The sequence below is a fragment of the Phacochoerus africanus genome, chromosome 14, assembly GCF_016906955.1.
Source record: "Phacochoerus africanus isolate WHEZ1 chromosome 14, ROS_Pafr_v1, whole genome shotgun sequence".
Taxonomy (NCBI): Eukaryota; Metazoa; Chordata; class Mammalia; order Artiodactyla; family Suidae; genus Phacochoerus; species Phacochoerus africanus.
Window position 1 is genome coordinate 21,138,178 of NC_062557.1, and position 23,393 is coordinate 21,161,570.

The following is a 23,393-nucleotide window of genomic DNA, read 5'->3' on the forward strand; positions in this document are numbered from 1 at the left end:
ATGTGGCGGGGGCACAGTCGAAGAGACAGTGTGTTCTCCTCACAAGGAACCTCGTCTGATGGCCAAGGCGGGGCGGGGTTCCTGGTCCTGCCCCTTTCCCGCTGTTGGGTTTGGACTCATCGCTCCCACCCTCTGAGCTGTTTTCTCCCCCAGGAAATGAAGGAGGTAACTTGGGCATCCTTGCGGAGAGGATGTAGAGAAAACACTGCCTGCAGGGCCCAGAGCATCGGGGCATCTGATTGGTTTGCGTCTTCTTCCTTTATCGTCTCTGGGCCTCAGTCAGCCTCCTCTGTGAAATGGGAACCATGCATTTCTAGGGTCATGGTGAAGGGAGAATGTGACAAAATTTATGCATGTGCTTTGCATCCACAGGGGTGCTTCTTCTCCACCAAAACTTAACTTTAACTCCCTAAAAAGCATTGTTTGTGAATCCAAGGTCTGCCCTCCTGCTGGCCATGACCCAGAAGGACACCTGCCCTCTGTTTCTATTGAAAGAGACGGCAGAGGAATTCTTGCTGTGGCTCCGGGGTTAACGAGCCTGACTAGTATCCATGAGGTTGTGGGTTGGATCCCTGGCTGTGCTCAGTGGGTTAAGGATCTGGTGTTGCCATGAACTGTGGGGTGGGTCACAGATGCGGCTCGGATTCCATGTTGCTGTGGCTCTGGTGTAGGCCAGCAGTTGTAGCTCCAATTCAACCTCCAGCCTGGGAACCTCCGTATCTCGCAGGTGTAGCCCTAAAAAAGACAAAAGACAAAAACCAAAAAGAAAAAAAGAAAGAAGTGGCAGAGATGGAGGCAGAGGTTGGTGCCTACTGGTGTGCAGAGAGTTTTGGAACTGGCAGGGCCAGGGTTGGATCCTGGCTCCAACACTTTGACTATCTGGGTGACCCGAAAAAATCCAGTTTCTAGGTCTCCTAAGGTGAAGAGTAGACCCTGGACCGCAGGGCCCAGGCTCTTCCTGCTGCCTGTGGACCCTGCCCGGGTCCTCACCGCAAGGACCACGCTGAGGGCCAGCACTGCTAAGCCCTTTGCGTGAATGAATGCATTTGGTCTTCACCATGATCTCAACATAAGTGCTAGCACATCCCCATTCTACAGATGAAGAAACTGAGGCTCAGACAGGAGAGGCAATCCCTTCCTGCTCTGAGTGTTCACAACCAAGGCGAGTCGGGCCTGACACTCAGGTCTCTCTCCTCCGAGTTCTGGGCTACTTCTCCTCCCAGTGGGGGTGTGGTGGGCAGGAAAATGCTCCCCCAAAGAGGCCCACACCTCAATCCCTGAGACCTGTGAGGATGTGACATTGCATGGCTAAAGAGGCATTGCAGGAGGGGAGGGAGGGGTGGGTTGGGGGTTTGGGACTGACCTATGCACACTGAGGTATATGGAATGATTGGTCAATGGGGACCTGCTATATAGCCGGAGAACTCTACCCAATAGTCTGTGATAATCTATGTAGGAAAAGAATCTGAAAGAGGAGTTCCCGTCGTGGTGCAGTGGTTAACGAATCCGACTAGGAACGATGAGGTTTTGGGTTCGATCCCTGCCCTTGCTCAGTGGGTTGAGGATCCGGCGTTGCTGTGAGCTGTGGTGTAGGTTGCAGACGCGGCTCGGATCCCGAGTTGCTGTGGCTCTGGGGTAGGTTGGCGGCTACAGCTCCGATTAGACCCCTAGCCTGGGAACCTCTCCATATGCCACAGAAACGGCCCTAGAAAGACAAAAAAAAAAAAAAAAAAAGAAAGAATCTGAAAGAGAATGGACATGTGTACATGTATAACTGAGTCACTTTGTTGTGCAGCATATATGTTCACAACCTTGTAAATCAACTCGACTTCAGTAAAACTTAAAAAAAAATAGGCGTCATACATGTGATTAAATTTACAGACTTTTTTTTTTAGCCTCACCGGTGCGTTGTGGAATTTCCTAGGCTAGAGATCGAACCCACGCCACCACCATGACAGTGCTGGATCCTTAACCCATGGGTCATCAGGGAACTTCTGGCTACAGACTTTTTGCTTTGTTTTGCTTTTTAGGGCTGCGCATGAGGCATATGGAGGTTCCCAGGCTAGGGGTGGAATTGGAGCTGCAGCCACTGGCTTACGCCACAGCCACAGCAGATCTGAGCCACATCTGTGAATTACACCACAACTAAGGGCAACACCGGATCCTTAGCCACTGAGCGAGGTCAGGGATCAAATCCGCATTCTCATGCTTCCCAGTTGGACTGTTTCCACTGCGCCACAACCAGAACTCCTCTTTTGCATTTTCGCTCCAGTTGTGGAGCACGTGCTGTAAACTGGGGTTTGGAGGGGCCCCTAGGGAAAAGAGGCTTTCGTCGGTTCAGATTTTGGGGGAGGGGGGCACACACACAGTAAACAAGAATGATGGTTCTCCATCAAGGGGAGAAGGTCCCCTGGGGAGGGAAACCTACCAGGGACTCTGCACACCTGACCACCCTCCTGCCTGCCGGGACCGGCCTTGGGCAACCTCTGATGAGCGCTGTTCCGGGAGGCAGTGTCTAATTGGTTATTGATAGCGGAAAAGGCAGAGCTTGACAATGACTCAGTCACCCCACCCCAGGCAACAGGGCCTTGGAGGGTGTGAAGGTGCCGGGACAAACACTGACACCTGCGTGGACAGTGATACAAATGGGCATCCACCGTCCCTCCCAGGATGGGGAGGGGACGTGGGTTCATGACTTCTGGCCTCACCTGTTGTCTGAGGGTCTCCCAGAGCCAAGAGAACAGCCCCCACGATGCCCTCCGGCTGGAGAGGCTACCCACAAACCCGGGGGCCAGGTGGCAGCCCTAGTGGCGGCGAGGAGAGAGACCAGCCTCTGCCTTCTCTCCCTGGCCCTGTCCTCTCACCGTCTCATCTGATGCCCACCTGGACCGGTACCACTCTCAGCCCACACTTCACATGTGGATCATCGGGGGAGCTCCAAGCCCCTCCCCCAGGCCCGGCCACACCCCAGTCCTCTTGCATCAGAAGCTGGGGGAAGTTTTTTGTGTATGAAAAAAAACAGGCAGGGAGTTCCCATGGTGGCTCACTGGATTAAAGACCCAACATTGCCTCTGTAAGGATGTGGGTTTGATCCCTGGCCTCGATCAGTGGGTTAAGGATTTGGTGTTGCCGCAAGCTGCAGCGTCGATCACAGATGCAGCTCAGATCCAGTGTGGCTGTGACTGTGGCATAGGTGGCAGCTGACGCTCCCATTCAACCCCTAGCCCGGGCACTTTGATATGTGGCAGGGGCTGCTGTTAAAACAATGACAACAACAACAGAGCCCTCCTGATCTGGAATCCCAGCTTTGGTGCTTCCCGAGGGCAACCTAAGGCGAGTCACCTGCCCCTAATGAAGGTGGTGAGGGTTAAAGGAGAGGCCTGGAGGGTTCACTTGGTCTCTGACACACGCTGAGTTCTAAGTGAGAGCCTGCTATTATTATTGGTGCTTTCATTTCCACAGCCTTTTTTTTTTTTTTAATTTTTATTTGTTTTGTCTTTTTTGCCATTTCTTGGGCTGCTCCTGCGGCATATGGAGGTTCCCAGGCTGGGGGTTGAATTGGAGCTGTAGCCGCCGGCCTATACCAGAGCCACAGCAACGCGGGATCCGAGCCGTATCTGCAACCTACACCACAGCTCACGGCAACGCCGGATCCTTAACCCACTGAGCAAGGCCAGGGATCGAACGTGCAACCTCATGGTTCCTATTCGGATTCTTTAACCACTGAGCCATGACGGGAACTCCCATTTCCACAGCCTTATCTGCAGTGCTGTGGCATCTGGCTGACTTCTAGAACATTTTCCCCTTCTTGGCTTATTTTCCCCTCCCCTCTTCCCTGCAACAGTCCGGAGCCCTCTGCTGCGGGTTAGCGCCCTCTCCTCCGTGCAGGCCTCACACTAACTCCTCAGCTCTACCCACCTTCTGCCTCCCACAGCCTGGTCACACCCTGGCCTCCACTCTGGGGCCTGTTTTGCCTCCTATATCTTAACAAGAAGGCCTCCCACTGCTGAATGATACATTATCTCACCACTCAAAATCAAGCCCAGAACCCTGTTTGCATGCTGTCAAAACCCATCAAATGCATTTTTGTCAAAATTCCTTGATGCACACTTAGAATTAGTGCATTCCATTGTAAGTAAATTTTATTAAAAAAAACTGTAACGTGGAATTCCCTGGTGGCCTAGTGGTTAAGGATCTGGCATTGCCACTGCTGTGGTGTGGGTCCCTGGCCCGCAAACTTCCATATGTTGCAGGTGTGGCTAAAAAAAACAAAAAAGTGTAACAAATGTTGAGCTGTAGTTAATGAAGTGCTTAGGGCGAAATAAACTCTGCATTTATTTTGAAATGCATAAAAAAATAAGACGGACAGATGGATAGATATGGGATCAAGACCGGTAAAGTACCAAAACAAGAAACAAAAAACCCCACGGAGTTCCCTGGTGGTTAAGGATCCAGAATTGTTACTGCTGTGGCTCGGGTTGCTGCTGTGGCGCAGGTTTGATCCCTGGCCCGGGAACTTCTGCCTGCCACCAGTGTGGCCAAAATAAATAAATAAATAAATAAAGGACAGTAGAATATAAACTATAGACTCTAGGAGGTTCCATTGTGGCTCAGTGGCAAAAAGCCCAATTAGTTAGTACCCATGAGGATGCGGGTTTGATCTTTGGCCTTGCTGAGTGGGTTAAGAATCCAGCGTTGCTGTGAGCTGTGATATAGATTGCAGACGTGCCTCTGATCCCGAGCTGCTATAGCTGGGGTGTAGACTGGCAGCGAAAGCTCCAATTCAACACCTGGCCTGGGAACTTCCGTATGTGGCAGATGCGAACCCCCCCCCCAAAAAAAGGAAACAAAAAGGAAAAAAAATTACAGACTCTAGGTGATGGGCATCACATTAAATTTCAACTCTTCTGTGTGTCTGAACATTTTTTACAATAAAATATTAGAAAGTGTTTTGTTTAGCAATGTCAGATAGCGGTTTTAAGTGGGAAAATAATTCTCTTTTTTTCGGTCTTTTTGTCTTTTTAGGGCCACATCCGCAGCATATGGAGGTTCCCAGGCTAGGAGTCTAACTGGGGCTGTAGCTGCTGGTCTGCACCACAGCTCACAGCAAGGCTGGATCCTCAACCCACTGCCAGGGATCGAACCCGCAACCTCATGGTTCCTTGTCGGATGCATTTCCGCTGCACCATGATGGGAACTCCCGGAAGCTAATTCTAAAACACCTATGTGAGAGGATGCTTTACTCAGGTGCACTGTAGAGAGCATCAGCCAGGTTGAGTTACTTGCCCCAGGCCCTGCAGGGAGGAGGTAAGGAGGCTGAGCTGTGAACCAGGTCTGTCTTCTTGGCCTCTGCATGTTGCTGCCTCTCCTTGCCCACAGCCTCCTGTCCCACCCCGTCTGTTGAACCCCAGCTCCTGCTGAATCTACCTTTGCTGTGACCTTCAGTCCTTCCCTCATCTGGGTCCTCACACCTGACCGACCCCTCCTGTCTCACTTTCCTTCCTCCCCAGCCTGGGCAACACAGTTTGTCACTTCAAGTTGTGTGTTGGGGCATCTGGATGGCTGCCCTTGTCCTGCTTCAGAACCTGTCAGGCTGGTCCCCAGTTCCCCTGGCAGAGGGTGCCACCACCCCTTCCTTAAAAGAGGAAAGTTCCCAGAAGTGACTGGTTGATTCGATGGCAGATTAATACTCCGCAGCTGGGCTGTTGCCTGGCAACCTTGTGAATGGCCTCAGCCTTCACTCTCAAGGTGATTTGACCTCAGCCCCTTCTCTCCATCGTGACCAAGTTTGTCTGAGTCCACCATCCATCCTTTTCTCCTTTCTGCCATCCCTGGAGGGTGCATAGTCCTGTTCAAGGTCAAACCTTCGACCAGGGTCCTTCATCCCAGACTCTCCTGCCTGCTTAGGGACTTTGTGCCTTCACTTTTTCATTCCTTCAACAGACATTTTCTAAGTGCTCCTTTTGTGCCAGACACTGACCCTGGCCACATAATGTTGATCAAAGTCTTGGCAGCATCGGTGAAATGATAAATTATCGGCTTCTAAGTAGAGTAAAATCAAATCCCAAACTCAACGCAGTGATGTGCCCAGGTCACATGGCTCATGGGTTGAGACTTGAACTTAGGCTGTTTGATTTCATAAGCCTTAAAAAAAAGTCTTGGAGTTCCCGTCGTGGCTCAATGGAAATGAACTGGACTAGCGCCCATGAGGACGCAGGTTTGATCTCTGGCCTCGATCAATGGGTAAAGGATCTGGCGTTGCCTCGAGCTGTGGTGTAGGTCGCAGATGCGGCTCAGATTTGGTGTGGCCGTGGCTGTGGTGCAGGCCAGTAGCTACAGCTCCAATTCGACCCCTAGCCTGGGAACCTCCATACGCCTCGGGTGTGGCCCTAAAAAGACAAAAAAATAAAAAGTCTTGTCAGAGTTCCCTGGTGGCTTGGTGGTTAGGGATCTGGCGGTTGTCACTGCTGTGGCTTGGGTTTGATCCCTGGTCTGAGAATGACTGCATGGCATGGGCCTGGCCAAAAAACAAAAGTCTCTTCTGGCTGCTTTCCTGCTCTCTGCATGCTGATCTTTTCCTTCCCTTCACTCCATTATCTACTGAGTGGGGTTGGTTGGAGGGACAGATGGGGGGGCTACAGAGAAATGGGAAGAGGTTTTGATGGCTGATGGTACCTTCGGCCTTACTCAACTATTGTGAAAACCTATCTCAGGGAATGGAGAAAGGGCGGTACCTTTCTTTAGGCTTTACTGAAGTTCTCCTGCGTTTATAAACTCATCTCTTTCGAAACTATCCCTGGCAGAGGGTAGAGGACCTTTCCAGCCACCAGCGAATGCAGTGTAAGGCCACGTGGCAAGGGCGAAAGCCCTGCTCGTAGTCTGCCATCCAGCCAGCTTTGAAAGGATGTAGTTTATTTATTTATTTCTTGGCCACGCCCATGGAAATTCCTGGGCCAGGGATTGAACCTGCAACACAGCAGTGACAACGCTAGATCCTTAACCCACTGAGCCACCTGGGAACTCCTGAAAAAATACAATTTAAAAAATACATATAGCCTTTGGGACTGGCATATGCACACTGAGATATATGGGAAGATGGGCCAGCGGGGACCTGCTGTATAGGACAGGGGAACTCTACCCAATATTCTGTGATAATCTATGTGGGAAAAGAATCTGAACGAGGAGTTCCGGTCGTGGCGCAGTGGTTAACGAATCCGACTAGGAACCATGAGGTTGCAGGTTCGGTCCCTGCCCTTGCTCAGTGGGTTAACGATCCGGCGTTGCCGTGAGCTGTGGTGTAGGTTGCAGACGCGGCTCGGATCCCAAGTTGCTGTGGCTCTGGCGTAGGCCGGTGGCTACAGCTCCGATTCAACCCCTAGCCTGGGAACCTCCATATGCCGCGGGAGCGGCCCAAAGAAATAGCAACAACAACAACAACAACAACAAAAGAATCTGAACGAGAGGCGTTCCTGTCCCAGCTCAGCGGGTTAAGACCCAAGACAGTGTCTGTGAAGATGCAGATGTGATCCCCGGCCTTGCTCAGTGGGTTAAGGATCCAACATCGCCACAAGCTGTGGTAGAGGTCACAGATTCGGCTTGGAACCCGAGATGCTGTGGCTGTGATGTAGAAGAAGAAGAAGAAGGAGCCGGCAGCACTTCTCCGATTGGACCCCTAGCCTGGGAACTTCGTTATGCAGCAGGTATGGCCCTAAAAAGAAAAAAAAAAAAGAATCTGAAAGAGAAAGGATGTGTGTCCACATATAACTGAATCACTTTGTTGTACAGCAGAAATTATCACAATGTTGTAGATCAATATATTTTAATAAAACTTTAAAAAACGCATAGAACTGATTTGTTGAGATACAGCTCACCTATCATACTGTTCTTTTTTTTTTTTTTTTTTTTGTCTTTTCTAGGGCTGCACCCGCGGCATATGGAGGTTCCCAGGCTAGGGGTCGAATCGGAGCTGTAGCCGCCGGCCTACGCCAGAGCCACAGCAACTTGGGATCTGAGCCACGTTTGTGACCTACACCACAGCTCAGGGCAACGCCGGATCCTCAACCCACTGAGTGAGGCCAGGGATCGAACCTGCAACCTCATGGTTCCTAGTCAGATTCATTAACCACTTGAGCCACAACGGGAACTCCCTATCATTCAGTTCTTTATTTTATTTTATTTTATTTTATTTTATTTATTTTTTTGTCTTTTTAGGGCCACACCCACAGCATATGGAAGTTCCCAGGCTAGGGGTCAAATAGGAGCTGTAGCTGCCTACACCACAGCCCACCGCAACACCGAATCCTAACCCACTGAGCAAGGCAAGGGATAGAACCTGCAACCTCACGGATGCTAGTTGTGTTCGTTAACCCTCCGAGCCACGACGGGAACTCCCCATAGGGGCTGTAGACCGGCAGCTGTAGCTCTGATTGGACCCCTAGTCTGGGAACCTCCATGTGCCACAGGTGTGGCCCTAAAAAAAAAAAAAAAAAAGACAAAGACTACAGTCCAGTGGCTTTCAGCAGACTCACGGAGTTGTACAACTCTTACCATTATCTAATCCCGGAACATTTTCATCACCCCAAGAGGAAACCTCAGGCCTCCTTCCCCTGGCTACCACTAATCGACTTTCTGTCTCCGGTCATTTCATCTAAGTGGGATTGTACAAAATGTGGCCTTCGGTGTCTGGCTTCTTTCACTTAGCATCACGTTTCCAAGATATACTCATGTTGCAGCATGTATCATTCCTTTTTTTGCCAAACAATATTCCATTGTGTGGATATACTACATTTTATTTATTTACTTTTATTGATTTATTTTTTTTGCCACACCCATGGCCTCTGGAAATTCCTGGGCCAGGGATAGAATCAGAGCCCCAACTTCGACCTATGCCCCAGCTGTGGCAATGCCAGATCCTTGATCTGCTGTGCCAAAGCGGGAACTCCTATATTCTATTTATTCATTCATCAGTTGACACGCTCAAATGGCCCTTTGGATCGTTTGCACTTTCTGGATCTTATGAATAATGCTGTTACGAACTTTTTTTTTTTTTTCTTTGCTTTGCTTTTTAGGGCCGCATCCACAGCATATGGAAATTCCCAAGCTAGGGGTTGAATCAGAACTGTAGCTACTGGCGTACACCACAGTCAAAGCAACTCAGGATCCGAGCCCAGTCTGCAACCTACACCACAGCTCACGGAAACGCCAAATCCTTAACCCACTGAGCGAGGCCAGGGATTGAACCCTCGGCCTCATGGTTCCTAGTCGGATTCATTTCCGCTGCGCCACAATGGGAACTCCCAGGAGAGGCTCGCTTTTTCTGCTCTCTTTTTCTCCATAGCACTTTTCACCATCCGGACAAGTACATAATTCCTTTGTTTGATTTTGTTTGTCTTCCTCTACTGGAACATAAACTCCACTCGGGCAGGGATCTTAGTTTGGTGCCATACCCCCAGGGCCTCAAAGAGTATCTGGCACCTACTAGGTGCTGAATCAATGTTTATGGAACGAAGGAATGAATGGTTCATGGCTTGAGAAATTTAAAACTAGGGAGTTCCTGTTGTGGCTCAGCTGGTTAAGAACCTGACATACTGTCCGTGAGGATGCAGGTTTGATCCCTGGCCTCGCCCAGTGGGTTAAGGATCTGGCATTTCCACAAGCTGTGGCGTAGATTGCAGATGCGGCTTGGACCCATGGTTGCTGTGGCTGTGGCTGCAGCTCTGATTTGACCCCTAGCTCAGGAGCTTCCATATGATGCAAGTGCCGCTGTAAAAATTAAAAAATGAAATAAAATAAAATTAGCAGAGTCACCGTAATTTGGTAGAGCGGGAGGGGGGAAATCAGTGGGTCTCAAAAAGGAGATATGATCTTGCTGCCAGGGGCATTTGGCAATGTCTGGAGATAATTCCGGTTGTTTAGGGTGGGTGAGGGGAGGAGTTTACGGGCATCTAAATCCTAGAGGTCAGAGATACTGCTAGACATTCTGTGATACACAGGATGGCATCCTTCCTCCCCCTGCCCCAACTATCTGGCCCCCATAACTACTCGGCTGGGAAACCCTAGGTTACGTGAGTCCACTGAGAACTGTCATAAACCTAGGAAAGCTTTCCAGAGTCACCCATGTCCTGCGTCTAGCAGCAAAGCTTCTGAGATCACTCTCAGCGAGTCTCAACTTTTTTGGAGTCAATAATCCTTTTCCCTCTCATATCAAGAATCTTAGTGGTCGTGGCTCAGTGGTCAACAATCCGACTAGGAACCATGAGGTTGCGGGTTCAATCCCTGGCCTTGCTCAGTGGGTTAAGGATTCCGAGTTGCCGTGAGCTGTGGTGTAGGTCGCAGACGCGGCTCAGATCCCCCATTGCTGTGGCTGTGGTGTAGGCTGGAGGCTATAGCTCCAATTAGACCCCTAGCCTGGGAACCTCCATATGCCACAGGAGCAGCCCTAGAAAAGGCAAGAAGACAAAAAAAAAAAAGAAGAAGAAGAAAGAAAAAAATAAACGCGAGATTAAAAAAAGAATAAAGAATCCCTCTCCCCAATTTCATTATGTTTTTTTTTGTCTTTTTGTCTTTTTGCTATTTCTTGGGCCGCTCCCGCGGCATATGGAGGTTCCCAGGCTAGGGGTCGAATCGGAGCTGTGGCTGCCAGCCTACGCCAGAGCCACAGCAACTTGGGATCCGAGCCGCGTCTGCAACCTACACCACAGCTCACGGCAACGCCGGATCGTTAACCCACTGAGCAAGGGCAGGGACCGAACCCGCAACCTCATGGTTCCTAGTTGGATTCGTTAACCACTGCGCCACGAAGGGAACTCCTCATTATGTATTTTTTAAAAAACCTGAAGTCCCTTGGGATTGTCTTTTATTTGTTATAACCTTTGTATTATTTTTCCTAGAGGACAATTTAAGAAAATTTTAGGAGACTTAGGCAAGTACATTGCAAAAAGCACACAAGAAATGTGGACTGTCTTTGGCCCTAATAAATGAAGAGCCAGATTTGATAGAACCATCACTGCATTTTCTCCTGCACCCTTAATCAGATGAGACCTGCAGGTCTGGGGGGATTGATGGTGGTGAGTGGGGAGATCACCATCACTCAAGGCCCCCCCCCCCCAAGGTTTCTGGCCTGAGGCTCTCAGGGCTGAGCTGGGCTTGGTACCACCCAAGAGTTGCCCAGCGGATTGGCTGGGAAACCCTAGGTTACATGAGCCCACTGAGGGCTTTCTGTACCTCTTGGCTGATGCCATGCTACTAATCGGTCCATATTCAGCTCCTGATTGCTTGCTTTCCACTCTTCCACTGTGTTTTTGTGCATTTCAATGCAGTTCTAAAACTGTAATGGAGGAGTTCCTGCTGTGGCGCAGGATCGGTGGCATCTCTGCAGTGCCAGGATGCAGGTTTGATCCCCAGCCTGGCACAGTGTGTTAAAGGATCTTCGGCGTAGGTCGCAATGGCTATTAGGATCCGACCCCCCCTGGGAACGCTGCACACCGCAGGGTGGCCAAAAAAGAAACAAAACAAAACACAAAAACCTGTAATGGAAAATGCACGTATACAAAATTTAAAGTCATAATGGGAGTTCCCGTCGTGGCGCAGTGGTTAACGAATCCGACTAGGAACCATGAGGTTGCGGGTTCGGTCCCTGCCCTTGCTCAGTGGGTTAACGATCCGGCGTTGCCGTGAGCTGTGGTGTAGGTTGCAGACGCGGCTCGGATCCCAAGTTGCTGTGGCTCTGGCGTAGGCCAGTGGCTACAGCTCCGATTAGACTCCTAGCCTGGGAATCTCCATATGCTGCGGGAGCGGCCCAAGAAATAGCAACAACAACAACAAGACAAAAAAAAAGTCATAATGTTACCACCTTTCTTTAACCAGCTTGTGGGTCCCTCAATGAGATCTGCTAACTTTATGATTCAAACTGATGCTTCTCAAACTTTGTCAATGAAGATTTTTAAAATGAAGATTGATTTAGCAAACCTGGGGTGGGGCTTGAAATCTGCACGTCTAACAGGCTCCTAGATGATGCTGAGCTTCGGGTCCTTAGTTCTGCTTGGCGGTGGACCATGGAACCTAGGTAAGCGGCAGTCCCCTTGCACCCAACCTGCTCCTCTTGTTTGTTTTCTATTGTTTCACAGAAATGGAGTGAGAATCAATAACTTGACACACGTAGAATGACTGTCATGTTTATGCTCTCAAGTTAACATTTTTCAACCTCTGTGTTCCCAATGCTTCCTGTGTTCAATCAATTGTCCATTCTGGGAATGCATTAACCATAAAGGACTAGGATTAAAGACAATTTAAACCACGCAACGATCTGGATGGCTGTGACTGGATGATGGCTGGTGATAGTGGCTGTGGAGCGAGCGAGTCATGCATGAAGAGTCAGGACTCAGAAGAGTCATGCTTCTGGGTCTTGGAGTCTGGCTGCTGGGTGAGCGGCTTCTGACCAAAACGCACCCAGTTTTGGAGTTATTTTTAAATGTTTTAGGTAGTTATTAATTCTAAAAAATCGATATTGAAATAGGCACTGTTACTGTATGTAATTTTGTGCCTGGAAAACCTTTGATAATCCCTGGGGCTTTGCAAGCCTCGGAAGGAAATCACAGACCCGTGATTCTTTTTTTTTTTTGTCCTTTTGCTATTTCTTGGGCCGCTCCTGCGGCATATGGAGGTTCCCAGGCTAGGGGTCTAATCGGAGCTGTGGCCGCCAGCCTACGCCAGAGCCACAGCAACGCAGGATCCGAGCCGCGTCTGCAACCTACACCACAGCTCACGGCAACGCCGGATCGTTAACCCACTGAGCAAGGGCAGGGACCGAACCCACAACCTCATGGTTCCTAGTCGGATTCATTAACCACTGCGCCACGACGGGAACTCCCCAGACCCGTGATTCTTAACTGCTTTGGGCAGTGGGCTCTTTTAAGAATCTGATAAAAGCTATGGACAGTCTCAAAGAAAACGCACACACATACATTATACACGAAATCTCACAAAGTCTCAGGGGTTGGTTTCTCAAATGCTTGTAACCACGTTCGGGGCCATAGTCAGCCCTTTTTCAACCATCTTAAACAGAGTACTCTTTTTAAACTTTTTTTGCTTTTTTCTTTTTAGGGCTGTACCTGCAGCATATGGAAGTTCCCTGGCTAGGGGCTGAATTGGAGCTGCAGCTGCTGGCCTACACCACAATCACGGCAATGATGGATCCTTAACCTACCAAGAGAGACCAGAGATGGAATCCGCATCCTCAGAGGCACTATTTTGGGTTCTTAGCCCACTGAGCCACAATGGGAACTCCTTAAATACAGTACTCTTTTTTTTTTTTTTTGGCTTTTTAGGGCCTCACCCACGGGATATTGAGGTTCCCAGGCTACGGGTCCAATCCGAGCTGTAGCTGCTGGCCTACACCATAACCATAGCAACGTGGGATCTGAGCCGTGTCTGTGACCTACACCACAGCTCACGGTAACGCTGGATCCTTAACCCACTGAGCGAGGCCAGGGATCGAACCTGCATCCTCATGGTTATCAGTGAGATTCGTTTCCGCTGAGCCACACCAGAAATTCCTTCAATATCGTACTCCTGATTACTTTCCCTGAAGTTCAGCTCTGATGGTGCTTCTCTCCTGCTCAAGTTTCCTCAATAGCTCCCCACTGGTCACACATGTGTTTCCCTAATGGTTTGTGGTTGTCCCATAGGAATTGGCTGATGCTGGTTAAAAAGGCCGGTTCCTGGGCCCCATATCAGAATCTCTGACCCTAAAGGCAGGGCCATTTCCTGGAGTTTGTAGGCCTACAATATCCTCAGAGGTTCCATCACATGGCATACCAAATGAAGAAAATATACCCACAAGCCAAATAAACATACATTTTCTGTAACTTTTTTTGGAGCGAGGAAGCAATTCGGTAACATTTTTGTAAAGATATTTAGCCCACAGCATGCAGAAGTTCCCAGGCCAGGAGTTCCCGTCGTGGCGCAGTGGTTAACGAATCCGACTAGGAACCATGAGGTCGCGGGTTCGGTCCCTGCCCTTGCTCAGTGGGTTAAGGATCCGGCGTTGCCCTGAGCTGTGGTGTAGGTTGCAGACGCAGCTCGGATCCCGCGTTGCCGTGGCTCTGGCGTAGGCCGGCGGCTACAGCTCCGATTCGACCCCTAGCCTGGGAACCTCCATATGCTGAGGGAGCGGCCCTAGAAATAGCAAAAAGACAAAAAAAAAAAAAAGAAGTTCCCAGGCCAGGAAGTGAACCTGTACCACAGCAGTGATAACACCAGGCCCTTAACCTGCTGAGCCACCAGGGGATTCCCTGAAAAGATATTTATAATAACAATCTAAAGTTGTTTTTGTTTTTTTTTTTTAAATTTTATGGCTACACACTCAGCATATGGAAGTTCCTGGGCCAGGGACTGAACCCGAGCCTCTGCAGTTGGATTCTTAACCCACTGTACCATGGAGGGAACTCCCTCACAAATCCAAGTTTTATTCTTTCTCTAGAATCTGTATTACTATAATCATGTAAGAATTAGATTGTAGCTATCGACGGTATTACCTTTTATAGTGTTAAACAGTTAATCATGCTGACTTTGACTTTGCAGGGTTTTTTTATCTGCTTGTTTTCATTTTGACTGCCCCCCCCCCCCCCCCCCCCGCCATGTGGAAGTTCCTGGGCCAGGGATCAAACTGGTGCCACAGCAGTGACCCAAGTCAATGCAGTAACAATGCATCCTTAACCTACTCTGCCACAAGAGAACTGATTTTGCAATTTTCTGTCAAATTTTGCAGATGACACATGTCCCTTCTTGGACTTTTTTGCAGGCCCTTGAAAAGTAGTTGGGACCTGGGCACTGTTCAGCTAATATCCAGTAAAAACCAAATTGTCCTGGGTGGGGCCCATAATCTGAATTTTTAACAGGTTCCTCCAAGAAGAGTGCATTTTATGAATATTCACATTGCATTTAAGCGAGTGTCAGAAATTACTAACGCCTCAGATTATTCGCTAACTTTGAAATAATATCTGCTTAAAAGTTAAAAATCAGAAATTCTTTTGTGAGTGTTTTTATGGCTGCACCTGTGGCATATGAATGTTCCCAGGCTAGGGGTGGAATCAGAGCTGCAGCCTACACTGCAGCCACGGCAACCTGGATCCGAGATGCATCTATGAACTACGCCACAACTTGTGGCAACACCAGATCCTTAACCCTCTGGGTGAGGCCCAGGGATCGAACCCACATCCTCATGGATACTAGCTGGGTTCTTAACTTGCTGAGCCGCATCTGGAACGCCAGGAAGTTCTTGATTTCAAAGTAATAGTGAAAAGTGAACAGTAAAGTATTTTGACACTGATGCCACAAGGGGGCACCACCCAGGCTAGTAAACAAGGAAGGGAGTCTGGGGGGTCAACTCCAGCGCATCCTGGTCCAAGGTTTGTTCCTGAATGTACTTCCTTCCTTCTTCCCTCCCTCCCTTTCTTTCTTCGTCCTTCTTTTCTCCCTTCCTCTTTTCTGCCGGCGCCTGTGCCATGTAGAAGTTCCCTGGCGGGGGATCAAACCTGAGCCACAGCAGCGACCCTGAGCCACAGCCAGGTCAATGCAGGATCCTTAAACTGCTGAGACACCAAGGGACTCCTTTTTTTGGTCTTCTCCCAATACTGTGTTTCTTTGACCTATTTATAGATTAAAAACTGACAAGGCTCTAAAGTAGTTTAGCTGACCAGTCTGTGTTTTGTCTTTGTCCCTGTGGCAGAGGGTGGGTAGAGGGGGCAGGAAGACCGAAGGGTGAGACGGAAGGAGGCAGAGAGAAGAAACCAGCGGTGGGAGAGAGGAACTAAAGAGCAGAGAGCTGGGAGCCGGTCTTCTGTGACTCCTGCACACTCACATCAAAGAGTCATGGCTCACGGCTCAGCCCACTTGGATCCCACACCAACCTTCCACCCAGCCCTCGTTCTCCTCCACTCTTCTCCCCACCTACTTGCTGGCCGAGTTCCCGCTCTCAATCTGTTTACCAAGGGATTGAGTCCCTGCCATGAAATGAATAAGTCGCTTAGCACCGGCCTGGCCTATCGTGAGACAGCACTGCACTATTTCTGCTCTATGCAGAGTCTTTGTTCCAGCAAATGGGTGCCTCCATCTCAGGGTCTTGACTCCTTTTTGCCCAGAGTGCCCTGCTTGGGATGGCACCTCTTTCACAAAGCTCTCTTCTGGCTCTATGGGGTCGGGATGATTTCCCAATCCTCGCAAGATCCTACAGCTCTTTGGCTAAGCCAGTGGTAGCTTTGGCCCCTCTCTGCCTTGCTCAGGTCTGCGCTGGTCTCACCCTCCTATCTGGGGTCAGCACCCCCACAACAGGGTGTCCGCTTAGCTAGCCTATTTGAGCCCCATGATTCCCTGCACACTCCACTGTATATACTAATCATGCAAGCTCTGTAAAATGAACCATTTAGGTCATCTGGTGGGAAAAGCAGTGGAGTCCTGGGTTCTAGACAACGTGCAATCACCCATCATGCTTGGGAATTTCCACATTTTTCTCACCCATCAAATGGAGGCAGTTATGCTTTCTTCTTCAAATTACTTCATCCAGAGATACACCCAAGTCACATCAACTGGCTTGGGATGTTCCCAAAACTGTTATCATGCTCACAAATTGTCTTGGTTGGTTCCACAAACTGGCTCGGTACTGATGTTGCTAGCTTACTATCCCAGAGAAGCAGAGGTCTTTCACAGGCACAGGACCAGACTATCAACCTACAGCATGGGATCTCATTTAATTCCATGTTCTAATTGTGGTCTTCCCTGGGTTTGGCCTCTAGATTGTTCTACAAGCTCCTCTAAGCCTGTTTTCCATATCTGATTTTTGGGGAACCTCTGGTGGCCTAGTGGTTAAGGATCCAATGTTGACACTGCCGTGGTGTGGTGTTTCAATCCTTGGCTTTCCACGTATCACAGCCAAAAGTAATCTGATCTTTGAAAGTATCATCCAAATGCTTTGAACAATGCCACCATGCTTGGAGCCAAGTTAAGTTCTCCTGTTCATTAACCAAATCAATTTTACACCATCTTGTGTTACAAGTTTCTCCTTCCCATATTAGATTCTATTTTCAGGGCAGTTACCATGGGCTCAGGTTTCCATCAGCTTTCTTTCACACTCACTGGTTCCAGATTGGCCTCTTTAATAGAGGTTGACCTTGACACAAGGGGGTGACCACAGAGGCCAAGTGTTGATTCCTCAGGGCCATTCTCAACGGCCTGAAACCTGCATTTTTGGACCAGTTCATAATCCACATGCTGGCAAAATTTTAATAGAACGGCCCTAAGAACAAACTTTGATACACTTCACCATTTACTATCCTTTGTAAAGAAAGGGACTCCCAACGTGAAGTTTTGGCTTTGCAAATGCTTCGACTCAATTTTTTCTCGACACCTTTGTTTCGGTTTTTCTAGGGGTCTGCCAGATTAGATCAAGCCCAACACTTAAACCTTTTGCCACAGCCCTTAAGACCTTGTTACTGAGTCTCACAAGGAAAAATTCCTCCGCAACCATGAAACTCAAGACAGCAGGCTTGCCAGCTAAGCAGCACCTCCCTTCAGGACACTAATGGGATGACACAGCTCTGGCTGAATTCTTAACCACGCAGTTAACATGTGGTCACCTGGAGGGACAAGCTCCCTGGAGTTTTCTTGCCTAAGAGGCTTAGGGCCCTGTGGAGGAGTTGCAGGCACAGACTGTACCCTCTACTGCCATTTCTGTGGTTCCTCCACGTTTATCGGATTGACTATATATTAAACAGAATCTGCCAAGTCACGTTTCTGAAAACAAGTTTTATTTAAATAAGGTTTTAAATACATTACATAACATTAAAACTGAAGGGGGAAAAAAACCAACAACACCAAAAACCAGTTTGTTACTTCACATGGCATTGGGCAGCTGTTGCTAGTAAGTTGCAAGCTCTATAGCTACATGAAAGGATACATTGGTTTGTAACTTGTTCCCTTGTCAAAAGTTTAACTCTGATAGTAGGCTGGCCTCACCTTCTATTTGGACATCCATTAACTAGAATACGTCTGGTCAAAAAGACCTTGGTGGCAAGCCAGGTGTCCTATCACCTCTGCTCTAAGCTCTGCCCACCTGGTCACGTTGGAGACTCCAGGGGATCTTTCCCTGATGGCCACAGGCTCCCTCTAGCAGTACAGTTGCCTTACCCCATGCTCCACTCAGCTTCACCGAGGGCTGTTCAGGTGGTGACATTCTCTTAGGGCAGGAAACTCTGGAGAGGGATCGCTGAGGAGCTTCTGGCCAGACATAGCCATCTGTGATCTTGGGGCTCTGGACTTGGCTGAAACATCACCTTATTGCTTTGTTTCAGGCGGGACACTGCCAGGTGCCTACTGCTTGACCTCTGTTTAAATGAGGGACTTCAAGACTAGACAGCATGGCTCTTTTCAGTTTATTGCATGAAGGAGTTACACTAGTCCAAGTTAAAAGCAGACCCCAAATGGTTACATTATACAAGCTGTGAGGTTTTTAAACTTGTGACAAGGGACAGAAGGGAAATTCTACTCATTGCAAGGAAATCCTCACTTAAGCTTCAGTGAGCCAAAAGCACTTAAAACCCATGAACCTTCAGCTGGTCGTCCTTAGCCAGTCCAATCTGCAAAGAAAAAAGGGCACGTTTTAAAGAGGGGATACAGTTAAGGCCTCCATTTCTGAGGACAACAATCCTGTCTTCCTGCTTCTATACCATGCAAGAGCAGTCCCAGAGCTATACTTTCAACTCAGGTAACCAATGATTTAATAGGACTTTAGTACTTATGAGCAGTCAACTAGGCAGCCTGCTTTAGTAGCTGTAATTTTAAATTGCACCCTCCAAGTAGCTCCATGCAAACAGTAAACCGAAGGCAGACAGATGTGTTTTCATAAACACACCGTCTCTGAACTTCAAAACTCAACTGCTGTTTGGCTTAGCCTTACGAAACAAATTTCTACATCCCCAGCAGAAAGTTACCAGGCAGGACCTGAGATTAGTCAGCCAGGGCAGAGGCACAAAACGGAAGTGACTGAACTCACCTCTACAAGGAACTGGCATATGTTCTTGCGCTGGTCACCCTGTAGCTGAATTACTTCTCCATATTCTGGATGCTCAATTACAGTGCCATTGCAGGCAAATTTCTGCAAGGACAACACAGCCAAAGCATATTAGGCCAAGCAACAGCTTGAAGGCACGAATACCCTTTCCAGGAAGTAACAATACAGCACCCCCCGTAGGCATATTAAATACCGTTTTCAGAACTTCTCTTTTAAAAGCCTACCTTCTTAAACGCCTTCACTAGTTTCTTTTTATCGTAATCATCAGCGATCCCTTGGACAGTAGTAAGGGTCTTCCTGCCGTTTCTCTGTTGAATTCTTATATGGATATAATCCTCAGTGCCAGCAGGAAGCAGATCATCACCCTTACTTGCATCAGCAAAGGGGTCTGGGCAGAAAGGTCAAGCTCGTTAAGAGAGTTGTGCTGGGAGGCCACTGCCACCCTCCCACGGGATGTCTTGCCCGGTGCAGAACTTGATACTGAAATCGTCACGGCTTAGTCAGATCAGATAAGTCCTTTGTTGGCTCTTCCCGAACAGGTCAATCCGGGACGGCTGCCTTTCCCAGCCCGAGAAAGCCTGGGCCTCTTGCCCCAGGCCCGCCCTTGGGAGCCGATCACGTGTCAGTGAAGCCTAGGCTGGCCGGCAGCGCCCCACCCGGCTGATGCAACCGGCCGGAACCCGAGCTCCGAGGCGGGGCCACACTTCCCGCCCCATTGGAGCCCACGTTTGTCACTTAGGGCTGGCGCCGCCTCTCCCTCCCCGCTCAGTGACAACGGCGGTGACGTAACGGACGTGACGCAGAGGTGGAGGGAGGAGCAGGTGTGGCCCGAGGTGGCCCGGGAGCCATTAGTAAATGCGCCACCCGAGACGCCGGGCCCGCCCAAGGGCTGACCTCCCACCCGCTCCTTCCGGTCGCGCGCAGAAGCCAACCCAGGGGCCCAGGCCTAGTTGTCCGCGAACCCGGACATCTTCCCTCCGCCTAAGTTCACAAAAGCCCGCAACTCTTAGCCGCTTTTCGGGCCCTGCCTGTGGGCCCGGAGCGCCCCGCTGCCCTACCCGGGCCTTCCTCCCCCTGGGACCTTTCCAGGACTTACCGAAAGAGTGGAGGTTCTGGATAGCGGACATACGATACGATTCCTTTTCCTCGGTGGAAACGGCCTGCGGAAGGCGGCGGCGGCGGCGGCGGCGGCGGGAGAAGGCGGGCAGGGGGGACGGAGCGTCGGGAAGCGAGGGGGCTCAAGGGGGAGGTTGCTGAGTCCTCGGCGGCGGCTCAGTGACTGGGGCGGAGGGGCGGTGCCTGTATTCACTTATATAGCCGCCCCTATGACGCCAGCGCGCTGCCCTCACGTCTCGGCCCCACCCACGGCGTCGCGCCCTCTACGCCCGGGCGCCGCCGCTTCCGATTGGTCCGGGGGCGGGGACGCGGGACCGCGTTTGCGCAGAAACTGTGTGGGAGAGTTGGGAGGGGGAGGGAAAAGTTGGTCGGTCTAGGCGCCTGCGCAACTCTCGAGGACGTTGTCGAGGCTGCGCAGAAAACTGGCAAGCGATTTCGAGCGCGCCTGCGCAATGTCCTGCGCGTTCCGCTTTCTTGACACTGTTGCAGGAAAATGCCTTTACTTGGAGTGTTTCGGCACTCCTTAGAGGGACTTTACGTGCTGATCCTCCTAAACACGACAGATTCCCACTATCTCATATTCACCCAACTACCCACTTACTTCCTACTTTGCAGATTCACTCCTTTACAGAGAGGGCGACACTTTTATTTAATCAACGTACGATAGTTTAACCCAAACTTTAACCTCATCATTTAGATGAATCCAATCTAAAAATGGATAATCTACTTTAAAAATTATATTACTTTATATAATTTAAGGAAAGAATACCTAGGTCATCAGTACGTGTTCAAGGGAGAGTAATGCTAGTTGTGGAGCCAAGAATTCATGCATCAGAAGGGGGTCATTTTTTTTTTTTTTATACAAATTGTGTGGCGTAGAGCCTTCCCAGAGACTAGTTGAACTCTTTCCTTTAAAACATCAACCTTTCTTGCACTTTGAGTTTATGAATTGAAATGCTCTTAGTTGCAGGGTACGTGGTTTTTAGGCTCCAAAGGCCTCCAGGGGCCAGGCAGGTAAGATAAAGGAGTGCAGACACCCTAGTGTGATGTAATGGGGTGGGGGTGGGGGCAGAGGCTGCAGCGGCCACAAACCTCCAGTGCATTGTGCTAGGTCTTCTTTTTCAAGAGAACCTGGAAATCCAGATGTATGTAAAATCTCTTAATTTTTAAAATAGTGCCAATAAATTGAATTTTTGGAAAAACACTGGGGAAACTAAACAAAAAACTGTGTCAGCCCCAAGGACTGCCGGTTTATGCCCTTTTGGAATCTGGTGAGAGGGAGAGAGAGAGAGAGAGACAATAAAATGACAAGATCACAATAGGTGCCAAGAAAGAATAAGGTGACGTGAGAGTGACAGAGGCCTCAGAAGCCCTCAGACTAGGTGTCATCCCAGCTGATGCTTAGAGGGTGGGAAAAAGCCCACTCTGGGACAAGATGAGACAATCCCAAGGGAGGAAATGCTGGGTATACTTGAGAGTTCTTTTGATTCTGTATTTACTATGTAATCTTTGGATTAATAATTTGGCTTCCTTGATATCAGGATGTGGGGACCCATGGCTACAAGTCAGGAACATATCCTGGTCTCACATCCATCTCATTCTGAGAAGCTGAGGACACAATATTCCTCCATCTGGGAACCGCTGCCCTCACAGACATGACCTTGCTTGAAAGGGGTTTGGGGAAAAGAGTGAATGAGTCAGAGCGGGCCTTCCCAGCATTCACACATATTTTGTTACACAATTTTTTTTTTTTTGGCTGCACCCTTGGCATGCGGAAGTTCCTGGGCCAGGATCGAACGTGCACCACAATAGCGACCCAAACAACCAAAATGACAATGCTGGATCCTTAGCCTGCTGCGCTCCAAGAGAACTATTATATGAAATTTTAAAATAGCAATGTGGTCCAGCCTATCTTTTCCTTTTAGGAAGAGATCATTTCTTTGTCATGTTGAAATCTTTTCTCTGCTTCTAGTTTATAAAGATATTCTGTTTTTTATTTATTTATTTTTTTGGAAAGTTTTAAAGCTTTGCCTTTTAACGTTTAGGTTTTTAAACTACCTGGAACTTTTGTGCGTGTGCATGTGGTGTGAGACAGGGATCTGATTTTTTCCTTATGTGGATAGCCAGTTGTCCCAGCACCATTTATTGACTAATGCCTGATTTGTCCTGCTTTCTCTACCATAATCGTATTTACATTTATGCAGGGTGGTTTTTTGTTTTTTTGTTTTTGTTTTTTGGTCTTGTTAGGGCTTCATCCACGGCAAATGGAAGTTCCTAGGCCAGGGATCGAATCAGAGCTGTGGCCACAGGCCTCCACCACAGCCACAGCAACACAGGATCCAAGCTGCATCTGCAACCTACACCACAGCTCACAGTAATGCCGGATCCTTAACCCACTGAATGAGGCCAGGGATCAAACCTGCATCCTCCTGGATGCTAGTCAGATTTGTTTCCACTGAGTCATGTCAGGAATCTGAGGTTTTTTTTTTTTTTTTTAACTTTCCTCTGTGCCCACATGGAAATTCTTGGGCCATGGATCGAATCTGAGCCACAGCTTCGACCATGTCATGGCTTGGGCAACGCCAGATCCTTAACCCACTGTGCTGGGCTGGGGGTCGAACCCTTGCCTCCTCACTGATCTGAGACTCTGCATAGACAGCGCTGGATCCCTAACCTGCTGTGCCACAGTGGAACTTCTCCAGTTTTCACTCTCGGTTCTGTTCCACAGGTCCATCTATCCCAAAGCCACCATTTCTCAATTATAGGAGCTTAACAAAAAGTCTGTGTCTCCAGGAACAGGAGTTCCCTCCCCCTGCCCCCCCCCCCACCTTTTTGCTTTTTACAGCTGCACGTGGCACATGGAAGTTCCCAGGCTAGGGGTGGAATCAGCAGCTTGCTGGTCTACGCCACAGCCACAGCCACGCAGGATTCTTAACCCACTGAGCAAGGCCGGGGATCCTCATCCTCAAGGATACTGGTCGGATTTGTTGTCACTGAACCACAGTGGGAACTCCCTCTGTTTTTTTCTTCTTTAGGATTCTCTTGGCTCTTCCGGGTCAGGGTTCCCCTTTCACCTCCTGGCGTGCCACCGCTCCCCACATCTGACAGCGTTCTCGGAAGCACCGTTCTCATCCCAGGTTCTGTACGTGCTCTCCCTTTGCCTGGTTCATTCGACCCTCCTCTTCTCTGGTTGGCGTCTCCCACTCATCCTTCA

At 49.3% G+C, this 23,393-nt stretch overlaps 1 protein-coding gene across 1 annotated transcript; it reads right to left on the minus strand.

Annotated features, from left to right (window-relative positions):
* Positions 1 to 17,779: 17,779 nt before the first annotated feature.
* Positions 17,780 to 20,362, minus strand: EIF1 (eukaryotic translation initiation factor 1). Its single transcript, XM_047758118.1, has 4 exons — positions 20,160 to 20,362; positions 19,288 to 19,451; positions 19,046 to 19,147; positions 17,780 to 18,629 (listed from the first exon to the last, which is right to left on the minus strand). The coding sequence occupies exons 1-4, from the start codon at positions 20,188 to 20,190 to the stop codon at positions 18,585 to 18,587; spliced, it is 342 nt and encodes a 113-aa protein (XP_047614074.1). The 5' UTR covers positions 20,191 to 20,362; the 3' UTR covers positions 17,780 to 18,584.
* Between the last annotated feature and the right edge of the window lie 3,031 nt (positions 20,363 to 23,393).

Bases quoted from the DNA above. Each gene is read 5' to 3' on its own strand.
- EIF1 (XM_047758118.1), bottom strand. From the start codon at position 20,190: ATGTCCGCTATCCAGAACCTCCACTCTTTCG. The intron at 19,148-19,287 runs GTAGGCTTTTAA...TTGTCCTTGCAG, and splicing joins TAGTGAAGGCGTTTAAGAAG to AAATTTGCCTGCAATGGCAC. The intron at 18,630-19,045 runs GTGAGTTCAGTC...TTTTCTTTGCAG, and splicing joins TATGCCAGTTCCTTGTAGAG to ATTGGACTGGCTAAGGACGA.